The sequence below is a fragment of the Equus quagga genome, chromosome 5, assembly GCF_021613505.1.
Source record: "Equus quagga isolate Etosha38 chromosome 5, UCLA_HA_Equagga_1.0, whole genome shotgun sequence".
Lineage (NCBI taxonomy): Eukaryota > Metazoa > Chordata > Mammalia > Perissodactyla > Equidae > Equus > Equus quagga.
The window spans coordinates 136,982,601-136,993,962 of NC_060271.1; the positions used below are offsets into that span (position 1 = coordinate 136,982,601).

Genomic DNA, 11,362 nt, shown 5'->3' on the forward strand with positions numbered 1-11,362 from the left:
GGGAGGGGGGGTGAGTGGGAGGGGAGGTTGAGCGGGAGGGGGGGTGAGCGGGAGGGGGGGTGAGCGGGAGGGGAGGTGAGCCGGAGGAGACCTGTGCAGCCCTCCTCCTCCTCCCCCTCCCCCGTAGGACTCTGCGTGGCCCACTCAGTAAATACTTGTTAGTTGCATGAGTGGTTGATGGATTAGTTAATTAACTAATTTACTGTTTCGAAGTCTGGCCTAGTCCACAAGCTAGAGTTCAGAACCCCTTTACGCACTGTGGGTTTTGGAAGCAGTGGTTCGTTTTGCCAATGTAACCTCTCCGAGGAGTCCCGATGGAGTTAGGAGGAGATCTAAATGCAGAGAGCTAGGCGACAGCGCCGTCCTGTTGAGGAGTCACGTGGGTTGCTGCGCTCAAGGTTACAGATTGTCCAGTATGGGACGGCTTTATGTTCTCTTCCCACTGCAGCCTCTTGGAGAATTCACTCTGTTGGATTTCTCTTACCTGTCTCCTAAAGTGTGGCCTTTATGTTTTATCTTTCTGAAGAGTTTGATAATGAATCAATTTGTTTAATAGAACATTAATTAGAAATATCTATTCAACCGTTTTATGTTCCAGCTTGTTGATCTTGTACATATATATTTTAGTGTTGTGGTGTCATCAATGAATAGTCATTAACTTGATGAGTAGGTCTTCAGAAAACTGAAATAGCACCTGGAGAATTATGTTTGACTAATTTTGTTCCTTAAGGGGATATACTGCAAAAATATTTCTTAGTTCACTGTCTCTGTGGAGGTTATAACATTGAACCTGAGAGTAAGTTGGAGAAGGTAAAGCCGGGGTGAGCTCTCCTTTGCCTGTAGTAATGCCTGTTTTGGCACCGTGTCAGTATTTGAGATAATGTTGCTACTGACCCTCCTCCTTAGCTGACCACATTCCCTCACAGCTGTTGGAAGGATCTGTTTTGACCTCCTCTCAGATGGGCTCTCACTGACCCGCCTCTTGTGGCTGACAACTTAGGTCCCAGGTCATGAGGCTCCCCCGCCATTTCTTTCTCCTCTGTGGCTGCGGTGGTGGCTCTGGTGTGGTGGCCTGCATGCTCTGTGGTCCCCTCTGAGCTGCACGTCGGGACCAGGCCTCCCCTGGAGTCGCCAGTACTCAGGGTCTCCGTGATGATCCAGGCTAAGCTTCCCTCGCCGTGCACCCTGCGCCTGGACTGAATTTCCCCTGCTGCAAAAACAAAGAAAGAGCAGCTGTGAAACCTGGTGCTGGGGAGGAGAGGGCTGCAGCCGCCCCCATTCTATCCACACAGCTTCCCCTCTTATGCTGCCCTGCCCCGCACAGTCCACACAACCCACTGGTTCTTTGTTACCCCTCCGCTTGAGTGTTGCTGGCTGGTCCTGATGGGCTCCTGACCCAGCTGAGCTGTCAGTGTCCTTCTTGAGGAATTTTGGTGTGAGTCTCGGATCAGCTCTGCCTTCTGTGAGTGCTGCCCTTGGAGGGTCAAGCTCAGGTGCTCTGGGCCCTGTTGCCCTGCCTGGGGGCGGCCTTGAGGGTGAGAGGAGACCTGGAGTGGGTGGACAGGGGCAGGAGGAGGAGAGGGCGGGCTCTGGGGCGCGTGGTTCCTGAGGTTGCCCTGAGACCTCTGGGTTCTCGTGTTCCGTGGTCCTCCTGCTGAGAGCTGGGGACACCCAGGCTCTGGCTCAGCCGGTGGCCTCCTTCCCATTCCTGCAGCTGCTCTGTCCTTCCTGACATCTCTCCCGGCCTCCGGCACTGCCCTCCACTTCTGCCGCATCTTCCCCGGCAGGTGCTGCGCCTGGCTCTCTGTTCCTGAGGACTCCCTGCACTCGTGTGGGCTGGCTCATGGCCACAGCCCACTTTTCCACTGACCCTGCCGTCCTTGGCCGGGGGGCTGGGGGGCTCTGCTCCCTGACATGTCCTCATTGTTGGTTGCTGCCTCTGCCCTTGCTGCGCTGCCTGCCTTTTGTGCCTTCCATATTCCAGTCACCCCCAGGCCTGTCTCCCATGACAACTGCTCCCGGGAGCTGCCCTGTCCTCGGCGGCATGGATATGATCCCCTCCAGTCCCCAGGTGCTGGGCCTGTGCTTTCCGCCCACTTGGCATTCTAGTGATCATTCCTGTTTCATTCTCCCTGTCGCCGCCACGCCCAGCGCCGTGTCCCCCACGGGCAGGAACATGGTGCATATTTCTGGCGTGGACCAGAAATAGCCCTTTAACTTTCTGTGGAGGGAGGACTAGTAAGTCGCGCTTCATCTGTGGAACGGCACCGGACATTGGGACTGGGGTGTTATAAAACAGAAGCCCCGCTTTTCCAGGGAGACCTGCTTTGACTGCCCAGCACATCGTGGGGCTGTGGGCAGCGGGCTGGGCCCGGGAGGGCACCCTCGCGCCTGGGAAGGCATGTGGTAGCAGCGTCAGCATGCACTGCTGGCCTCGCCCAGTCCTCAGGCCACCCCCTGTGCATCTCCTTAGAGACGCTGTCACTGCCTTGCTTGATGCCCCAGTGTGGCTGCCCTTTGCCCAGGTGCTGGCCCGCACAGACACACCCGTCGTTCTCATCAACCTCAGCCTTTCAGTCCCCGTGAGAGGGGACACGTGGGGGCAGGAGGAGTGGAGCGAGGGCCGCGGTGTGCTGAGACTAGAGACTCGTCATCTGTGTGATATACTAAGTCAGTAAGGCAGGCACGTTGGTGGTTCTGGGGAAAGGTTTTCTGGGACAAGTTGAAGAAGAGGTGAAGCACTTCTTCTGCTGGGCGGTCAGCATGTCCTTGGCCTGTGATCTCTCCCTGCAACGTTACTAGAATGAAAGGAATTCACCCTGAAAATCGTTTTTTAAAAATGTTACCACTGTCATATTTTTCACCTAGGCCAGACTCCCTGGAGAGGAAATGGGATGTTTTCCCCTGAGTTTCTAGTCAAATCCCCTTGCCCTGACCGGTCGCTCCATGGGGCTGCCCCAGGCCTGTCCATCTTGGTTCTGGGCGCTCCTACTGCCCCTGCGCTGCAGGGGCCCCATAATGCTCTGAGATGGGGCCGCAGGACCCAGGATGCTCACAGGGGGTGCTCAACTGCCCCAGCAACTCCTTTAAACGTCCCTCTGGCCTCTCTCCAGAGCTGCGGTGGCCTGCTCCAGGTCCCCTCTCTGAGGGCTCCTAAGAGCAAGGCCAGTGTTGAAGTGATGCTGGACTCATGTACACTGGGATCTGAGGGGCCGTGTGGGGGACTAGCACGTGCACAGGCCTGGAGCACTCTCCTTGCTTTTAGAACTTGCTATGCGGATAGGTTTTCAGACCAAAAATGGAAGTGACGTAGCCAGTGTGATGTGCCTTTGTGCATAAAATCCCAGTGGGCATGTGGGTGGGGCGGGAGACGAATGAGATCCAGAAGGAGCTCGTCTCCCAGGCGTATAGCCAAGAGCCTCTCCAACTCTGCAGAGGTGGAGGCTTCTGCCCGAGACAGTCCCGGTGGGTGTCTGGGGGTCTTCTCGTTACCTGTGAGGTTAATTAACTCCCTGTGGCGGATTTAGAGGCCTCAGGACCGAGGTGAGACGATGTCTGATCAGGTCGCACCTGTTCGTCCTTCTCTTGTCTGGAATCGCTGGGTCTCTGTCCTCGGGAGAAGCCAGATGTGTGAGTCATGTCGTCTTGTTGCCTTCGAGTCTGAGCAGATCACCTCCAAGCACACACCCGCAAGCCCTCTGTCATAGAGGCTCTATTAATATGCCTTCTGGGTTTTTCTGTGCCCAGTTTTATAGGTTTTTCCAAATAAGGTTCCAACATTCTAGCCCTTTAAGGGAAGGAAACAAAGACAGAGCTTCCTAATCATTTTCAGTAATTATTTTCAATAATATCCTCTGAGAACAGGATATCCTCTTAAATTTTCAGAAAAGAGTTCCAGTTACTTTTCTTTTCTTCTTCCTTTGAAAACATCACCAAATTCCCAGCTGGCCAGTTCGGCGTCGCTGGAAGGGAAGGGCCAGCTGAAGTTCACCTCGGGACGGTGGAGCCCGCATCACAACTGCACCCAGGTGGCCACAGCGAACGACACAGCTGTCCGAGGGTGGGACACGCGGAGCATGAGGTCAGTGAACGGTGCAACCCCTCAGACGCGCCCTGGGTGCCTTCTGCTCTCTCTGTCCCCTCCTCTTCCGCAGGTCAGATGTGTCTGGGGACACCTGGCTTGTCTCGCTTCCTCTCATTTTTATAGAAAATCATAATCTTGTTTTGTTTCTCTGCCCCAGCTTGAGCTGGTGTGTGCTTTGCTGTGGGACCGTCATTCCTCAGGCGGTTGTTTAATGTTCTGTGTAGCCGCCCCTTCAGCGGTGGCAGTTTATAATCATGGTGAAGATCAAGCTTTCGCAGCACCTCACGATGAGATGGGGACCGCCAGTTCTTGGTCTCTGGGGTTAGCGCCCACAAGCTGAGAGCTGCAGTCCTCTGGTTAGGCGGTGGAGTGGTCTGTGCCCATTTCTGTGCCTTCAAGATACACACCTATTGGCTAATCATAGTTTGTCATTTAAGTCATTATATGCAACAGCCAGCAGTTCTAATGGAACAAATAAGAGTGATTTTTCTGTTCCAGGTGTGGTTTTGATAGGCAGAGGAATGATGGTGTGCACTTCTGTTGTCATGGCAACGGGAGCCCGTGCAAGCTTTTTTAAGATACAGTTTATCCCCTCAGCACACCATAATTTATCACTAAGCTGCAAAGACGGATGTCATGAAATAACCGTATTGCCTTCAAGGGTAGGGGCACAACTTTAAATTTAGTTCTGTGGCCCCTCTGAAAACTCTGGGCTAATAAATAATCGCCACTTCTAGTGTGTACGTATGTGCACAAAGGGTTGTGTGGTTTCACAATCAGAAGCTGGAAGCCATGGACTCAGACCATGAAGAGCATCCTGACTGGAGTCCATTTCTCCAGGATGTGAAGAATTTCAGTATCTAAAGACAAGAAACTCGAAGACTGACATCACAGACCCTGTCACAAAGATAACAGATGTGTCTTTGGGGGTGACGTCCTGTGGTCACCTCCTTGTGCCTGGTCATCTCTTTGGGATGATGGGCAACAAAGGGGCGCCATGGCTCCTGTCATTGGCTGTTGCTGCTGCTTCTGCAAACAGCTTTGGTTTTTATTTAGCCAGGGTGTTTTTAATGTTTCTTCTAGAATGTACTATGCTTTTGTATTAAAGCATGCAGTAACCCGCAGTAAATACTCTGTGCGTGTGTGACTGCCTTAGGACTTAGTTCCTTAGGACTTTGACAGATTTTAAATTTTATACGTTTTCCTTTTTCGCTTGGAAACTCTTAAGGTTTGAGGTGTCTTATTTTAGGAAAAAATATTAGGATATTGGAAAGGCGAAGGATATAAAAACTGGTTCAGGATTTATAAGTGGTTTAGGGCTGGAAAATCCAATGCGGGGGAGAAAAATGAAGGGGGCTGAGCTTGTCTGCCTTGGAGAGCAGAGAAACATGAAGGCAACACCCGGTGATGGCCTTCAGACTCGAGAAGAGAGTAAGTGATTGCGGGAGAGAGAAGTTCCACCTGAGGGAGGAGGTGGAAGTGGAGAGGGCAGTGCGGATGGGACATCACGCTGGGGCGGACGGCGGGCCCTGACCCGGTGCAGGCTTCTGTTTTTAGCCACTGTCCAGCCTCACGGATGGCCCACTGCTCTGTTGGGTTTGTGGCATCAGAAGGAGTGGACATGGTGGACGGGCTGACTGAGTTCAGATCCTGCAAGGAGCAGCCCGGAGCCAAGGGGGTTAGGGCTTCAGCTAGCTGTGTGTGTGCATGCACATGTGTGTGTTTGTGCATTTGTGCCCATGTTTGTGTGTGTGTGCGCATGTACCTTAAACAGCCGTGTGGCTGCTTCCAACCCCCCGTCCATGTCTGGTATGTGGATGGCGTGGGTTGTGCTGGGGTGTGGCGAAGTTGCCCCCGTTGTGGGCATCCGAGGTAGGTGAATGGATGAAGGAGCAGCCTGGCCATAATGAGCACCGGCTTCTTAGTTGTTGTTACAGCTTTTCCAGCAGCATTGTGTTCTGCCTACCCCCTGTCCGTTCTTCTTTTCTTTTCTCTTCTCACTGCATCCTTCCAGAAATTTGTTGGGTGTCCAATCCCAAAGTCTGTCTCTGCATCTCCCTGGCATCACCGTCCCTCTGGCTCACTGTCAGTCTTGAGACACCGAGTCACGTTTCTGACAGCCACAAACCAGCGTCACTTGCATGGCCTGCCAAGGATCACAGATGCGCTCTGGGAGAAAGCGCAGCCTGCGTCACCACTGCGAGAGGCGCGGATGGCGCGCCAGGCTCCCTGGTGTCTGCAGCCACTTCTGGCGCCTGAGCCCAGCCTCACTGAGCAGGGGAGCCCCCGGCTGGATGCCAGCGGGGGACAGGTGGTCCACCAGGGCTGGGCGTTATGTGGGGTCTGGGAAATGTGCGAGTCTGCGGAGTCGGCGGCCTATCGTAACCCACTTCCTGCCATGTGTGCTCTTCTCTTTCTCCCTCAGCCAGATATACTGCATAGAGAACGCCCACGGGCAGCTGGTGCGGGACCTCGACTTCAACCCCAACAAGCAGTACTACTTAGCCAGCTGTGGGGACGACTGCAAGGTGAAGTTCTGGGACACCCGGAACGTCACTGAGCCTGTGAAGACCCTGGAGGAGCATTCCCACTGGTAGTGACTTCTCGCCTGCTGCTTTGGGGAAGAGGGGATTATGTAATTTATTTTGCTAATTACTCTTCCATTCGGAAAGGCACAAACCAGCTTAGTTTGTGCTGCTCTGAATCATTCAATCAACCAGTTTTATTTTTCCTAAAGAAACACTAATTCCAAATCTGAATGTTTGTGATTTATAAACGTGAGAAAAGAAGAAAAACATTAGATTCTGTTTTCTCTTGAAATAGCGCTGGTTCAAATATGCAAAAATAAATGTGCACAGATGTTCACGTGACATTGTTTGCAATGCAGGAAGGCTGGAAACTGCCCGAGTGCCCATCAATAGGGGATTGGTTAGGTCAATCCAGTGACATCCATGCAATGGGGATTGTGCTGCTGTGCAAGAGAATGAGGAAGAACCATGTGTACAGATATGGGGAGTGCCCAAGATCAGTCATTCTTCCCAAAATATCTGAATGTTTACTATATACCGGGTACTTTTTGCTAAGTGAAGGACTCAAGTCGCAGAATAGTGTGCATAGTATGAGCCAGTTTTTATTCACATAGAGTGGGTGCTTTTGCATGTGTGCCTGTGTCTGTGTGCATGCTTGTGTGCATGTGTGTGTGCATGCTTGTGTGTCTGTGAGTGTGTGTGTCTATGCTTGTGTGCATGTGTGTGCGTGGTTGTGTGTGTGTGTGCACACAGAGGAACCTTTAGAAGAGTAAGAGCCAGGCTGTGCTCAGGAGTCCTCGCTCAGGCCAAGGGGGCACATCATAGACCTTCTGTGGTCTACGGCTCTGAATTCTTTCCATTCCTTACCAGAAGCGATATTGTTCTGAGTTCAGAAAATTTGAAAAACCCAGAATGCTAGTATACAGTTTGGACGAATTCAGTAAGTTACTGTAATTACTGCAGTCCGAGGAGAAGCACCCACCCTCCCTGCCTCTGCCTGCAGGCTATGTGGGCCCTCTCCACTGCCCGCTGGGCCTGCAGACCTGCTGCATGGCGGGCGACTCTGCTCCCTGAGCTCCCTGGGCGTGTGTGTCAGAGGAAGCCTGGGCCCCGTGACCCAGCCCCGAGATGCCCTCCTGAGCCCATGGCAGCTGTTCTGGGAGGCTGCCTGGGGTTTGGCTTCATGGCACAGGTTAGCCCTAAGCCATGTTTTGCTTCTGGGCAGTTTTTGTTTTCAGAATTTTAGAAAGCTGGTCTGGAATATTGAGCAGTAAGCCTCCTTCTCCCTCTGAGGTCTGTGCTGCCTTTTGGTCTCATCTCTGTTTGTTGGGATTTCAGAGAGGATTTTAGAGAAACAGACAATAAGCCTGCCCATCTGCTGGGAACTACCTCACGTCAGGCTGTGCAATTTGGGGTCAGTTGTCGGTGTGTTAGAATCGTCTCCTTGCCTTCCAGGGTGTGGAGTGTCCGCTACAACCACTCACACGACCAGCTCGTCCTCACCGGCAGCAGTGACAGCAGGGTCATCCTTTCCAACATGGTGTCCATCTCCTCCGAGCCCTTCGGCCATCTGGTGGATGACGACGACCTGAGTGACCAGGAGGAGCGCCGTCCGGAGGAGAAGTAAGAGCACTCACCTTCACGGGTGGCTCTGTGGTCCAGGGCTTCCTTTTCTCACAAACCGTCGATGCATCCGGGTGGCTCATGTCACACGGTGTGTGGTCAGATGGCACCCCCCTGCAGGCACGGAGTCACGGTTCTAGAGCTGATTAGCAGCCAGACATGGGGCGCTGGAGTTGGGTTAGGTTAGCTGACGCCTTCTGGTGTGGTTTCTAAGATCGGTGTCTATTCAATGTCTTTCCATTGCCTTATTGAACAGTGTACATAAGATTTTAAAGACTGTCACTAGTCTTTAAACTTAAACTTGAGTGGTCATGAAAACTAACCTTCACTGATCCTCATAATAGTCCCATGAGAGAGCTCACTATTGGCATCCTTCCTTGCTGTCATGGACTCAAGGTGTGTGGTTCAGAGGTGAGGCCTGCTGGCCCTCGCTGGCCGGTGGTGCACTGGGAACCCAAGCCAGCCCCCTCAGCCCCAGCCCTGTGTCTGCTCACACAGAGTGTGCCAAACTCCAATGCATGTTTCCACGGTCCCACCATCCTGGTTGTATATTTTCCAAAGTCTCTTTCCTGTGCACAGTGTTCCGATCCTAATTGCATCCACTCAAGGGCTTGCTCTTCAAATCAGGGCTTGCATCCCTGAGACACATAGGGGTCCCAGGGATTCGGGCCTCAGGCAGGTCACACTCTTGGTTAGTGCAGAGCAGGGCAACCTATCCCTCGTTGGGGCTCCTGGCTGTGAGCCAAGCGCGGCCGTGGCTGCCCCAGGTGAGAGAAAGAAGTGGAGAGGGCCCGGGGTCTTTTTGTTGGCCCTGTGGGTATCGGAAGGAGATGCCGCTGGCTTCTGGAGTGGATTCCTTTTCGTGTGTGGCAGCTGCCTCCTCCGTTGTGAGTGAGCATGGCTCAGACGCCACCACGGAGTCACGTCTCCCGGATTCCAGAGGAGCAGCTTCTGGAGCAAACGCAGTCAAGTGGAGCATTTGAGCCCTGAGTACAGCAGGAGTTTGTCCTTCTGAGGTTCTGTCCACCGTTCTGTCTGAATCCTTCCTCTGCCACCTGAGCGTAGCCCAGAATCACTTCATGAGAAGATATCTGTGTTTGGAGCCCCCTCCACAGTTGCAGTCTGCCAATTTGTGTCTTTTGACTCAACTGCCTTTCTGTTCCAACACCTAGAAACACATATTCAGACAGAATTGCAGTGGGTCAGTCCAGCGGTCTCCCGTCGCGCAGCTGGCTTTGGTGTTCTTTATTGTCCTCTGCTCAGAGCCAGGCGGAGTCCGTGTCCCGTCCCTGTTGGGTGGAGGCTGGTTGCCCCTCAGTGGCACCTGTGTGATTCACGGGCGCTGCCCCACGCAGGCGGTGCAGAGAAGCATGTGAAGAAGGAGGGAGCTTGTGGCCGGCGGATGTGCCAGGTGCCATGACACCAACACCTGGTGTCCCCGGATTTCTTGCAGGCCTGCTCCTGTGGCTTGTCCACAGGTCTCACTGAGTTCAGGAGACCAGAACTGAGAGGATTTTATGTGGTGTTGGTAGCAAAGCCCTAGCTGACGCTGATGGCCCCTCCCAGGGTGATGCATTTTGGGGTCGGGTGGAGCACAGAGCTGACTACAGGGCAGGAGTGGATGGTGGGCAGGGCTCAGGGAGAAGCCGTGTCTCCCTCCAGAGAATCCAAGGGCATGGAGGGCTCCATGTGCTCCCAGAGTAGACACTGTCTGTGAGATGGGAAGGAAAGGGCCCGCGGAGCCCAGGCCAGGTGTAGAGTGGCCCCTGCCCCTGGGCAGTTTGGGTGTCAGGCCCCGGAACTGAGAGCCTGTCATGTCCCGTCAGCAGGCAGGCAAGGCCTGCAATGCTTGTGTTCACAGGCAGGTGTCATGCCAGCTCTGTACTGCCTGGCCCTGAGCGGGCTCCCCACGCCCGGCCCCTGCTCCTCCACGTGCTGAGGGGCTGCACAGGCCAGTCCCCAAGCTCCCTTCCGCTCAGACGTCACAGGGGCTTCTCCTCATTCTTTACTCAGCCCTGTGAACGTCACTGCCCCATGAAGCAAAGAGGTGCCTCGTAGATCTCCCCAAGTACCCACTGCTCCAAAGCCAGAGAAGACAGGTGGAACATGGATTTCCATCAGCCACTTGCGAACACCGCTCTTCATGGCTGTGGGGGGTTTATGTGCTCTTGCAGAGTGCACCATCAGCCCAACATGGGCCACTGGGGTTCTTCCCGCCCTGCGGATGCGGACGCCGAGGCTCGTGCCGCTGGCCGTGCAGGCCGCCCTGCCTCACTCGCGTGGGTCTCTGGTGCCTTGCAGGAGTCAGGAGCCCCCGCAGGACAGCGTCATCGCGACCTACGAGGAGCATGAGGACAGCGTGTATGCCGTGGACTGGTCCTCGGCCGACCCCTGGCTCTTCGCCTCCCTGAGTTACGATGGGAGGCTGGTCATCAACAGGGTGCCCAGGGCTCTGAAGTATCACATACTGCTCTGACCCGCCCGGTTCATCCTCAGGCGGGGCTCGGGGACAGGCCACTGTTTGGAGGCAGGCGGTTTGCCAGCTGGCTCCCTCTCCGGGAGAACCAGCATTGCCGTCCTCTAGCACCAGTGTCTATGAGTGATGGTGGAGCTCCTGCCGACTGCACACCGGACACCTTCGTTGTCTCCCCCGGCTCCACGTGGAAGCATCGTCCTCCACACCGTGCTGGGGCTGTGGCCCTGTTGCTACGTGACTTGGTGCCTGCCTAGTCGCTGCTTACTTTCTCTTCTCTCCTTTCAGGATGTTGTGAGTTTCACTTCAAAAATAAAATCTGTTTCCATAAATTAACTTACCTTTCTCTTGAGATTAAACATGAAATAAACGAGTAAGACACTGCTGCCCGGGCTCCTGGCTTGTTCTTCCAGGAACTCTGCCCCTGTACGGCCTCGTCACCTGGTGTCTGTTCACTTTCTCTATCCTGGCCCAGAAGAGGGGCCGAGGGGCCATCCCTGCCGGCTCCACTCGCGCACAGCTCACAGGAGCCAGGCTGCGTCCTGGGTTGTGTTCTGCGACTGTGGTGTCTGGGCCGGCGAGATGGGGAGCCCTGGCCATGTTCATGACCAGGTGTCTCTGTCAGCCTCGGGCTGTCCTCGTGCGCTGATTGTG

At 54.3% G+C, this 11,362-nt stretch overlaps 1 protein-coding gene across 1 annotated transcript in view; it reads left to right on the forward strand.

The window, feature by feature from the left end:
- EIPR1 (EARP complex and GARP complex interacting protein 1) overlaps positions 1-11,094 on the forward strand; it is a 139,097-nt gene extending 128,003 nt beyond the window's left edge. The window contains exons 6-9 of the mRNA XM_046663357.1: positions 3,945-4,081; positions 6,510-6,677; positions 8,068-8,235; positions 10,537-11,094. Coding sequence (XP_046519313.1) covers positions 3,945-4,081; positions 6,510-6,677; positions 8,068-8,235; positions 10,537-10,711 — 648 coding nt within the window. The 3' untranslated portion in view covers positions 10,712-11,094. The remainder of the gene's footprint in view (positions 1-3,944; positions 4,082-6,509; positions 6,678-8,067; positions 8,236-10,536) is intronic.
- Positions 11,095-11,362: the final 268 nt, after the last annotated feature.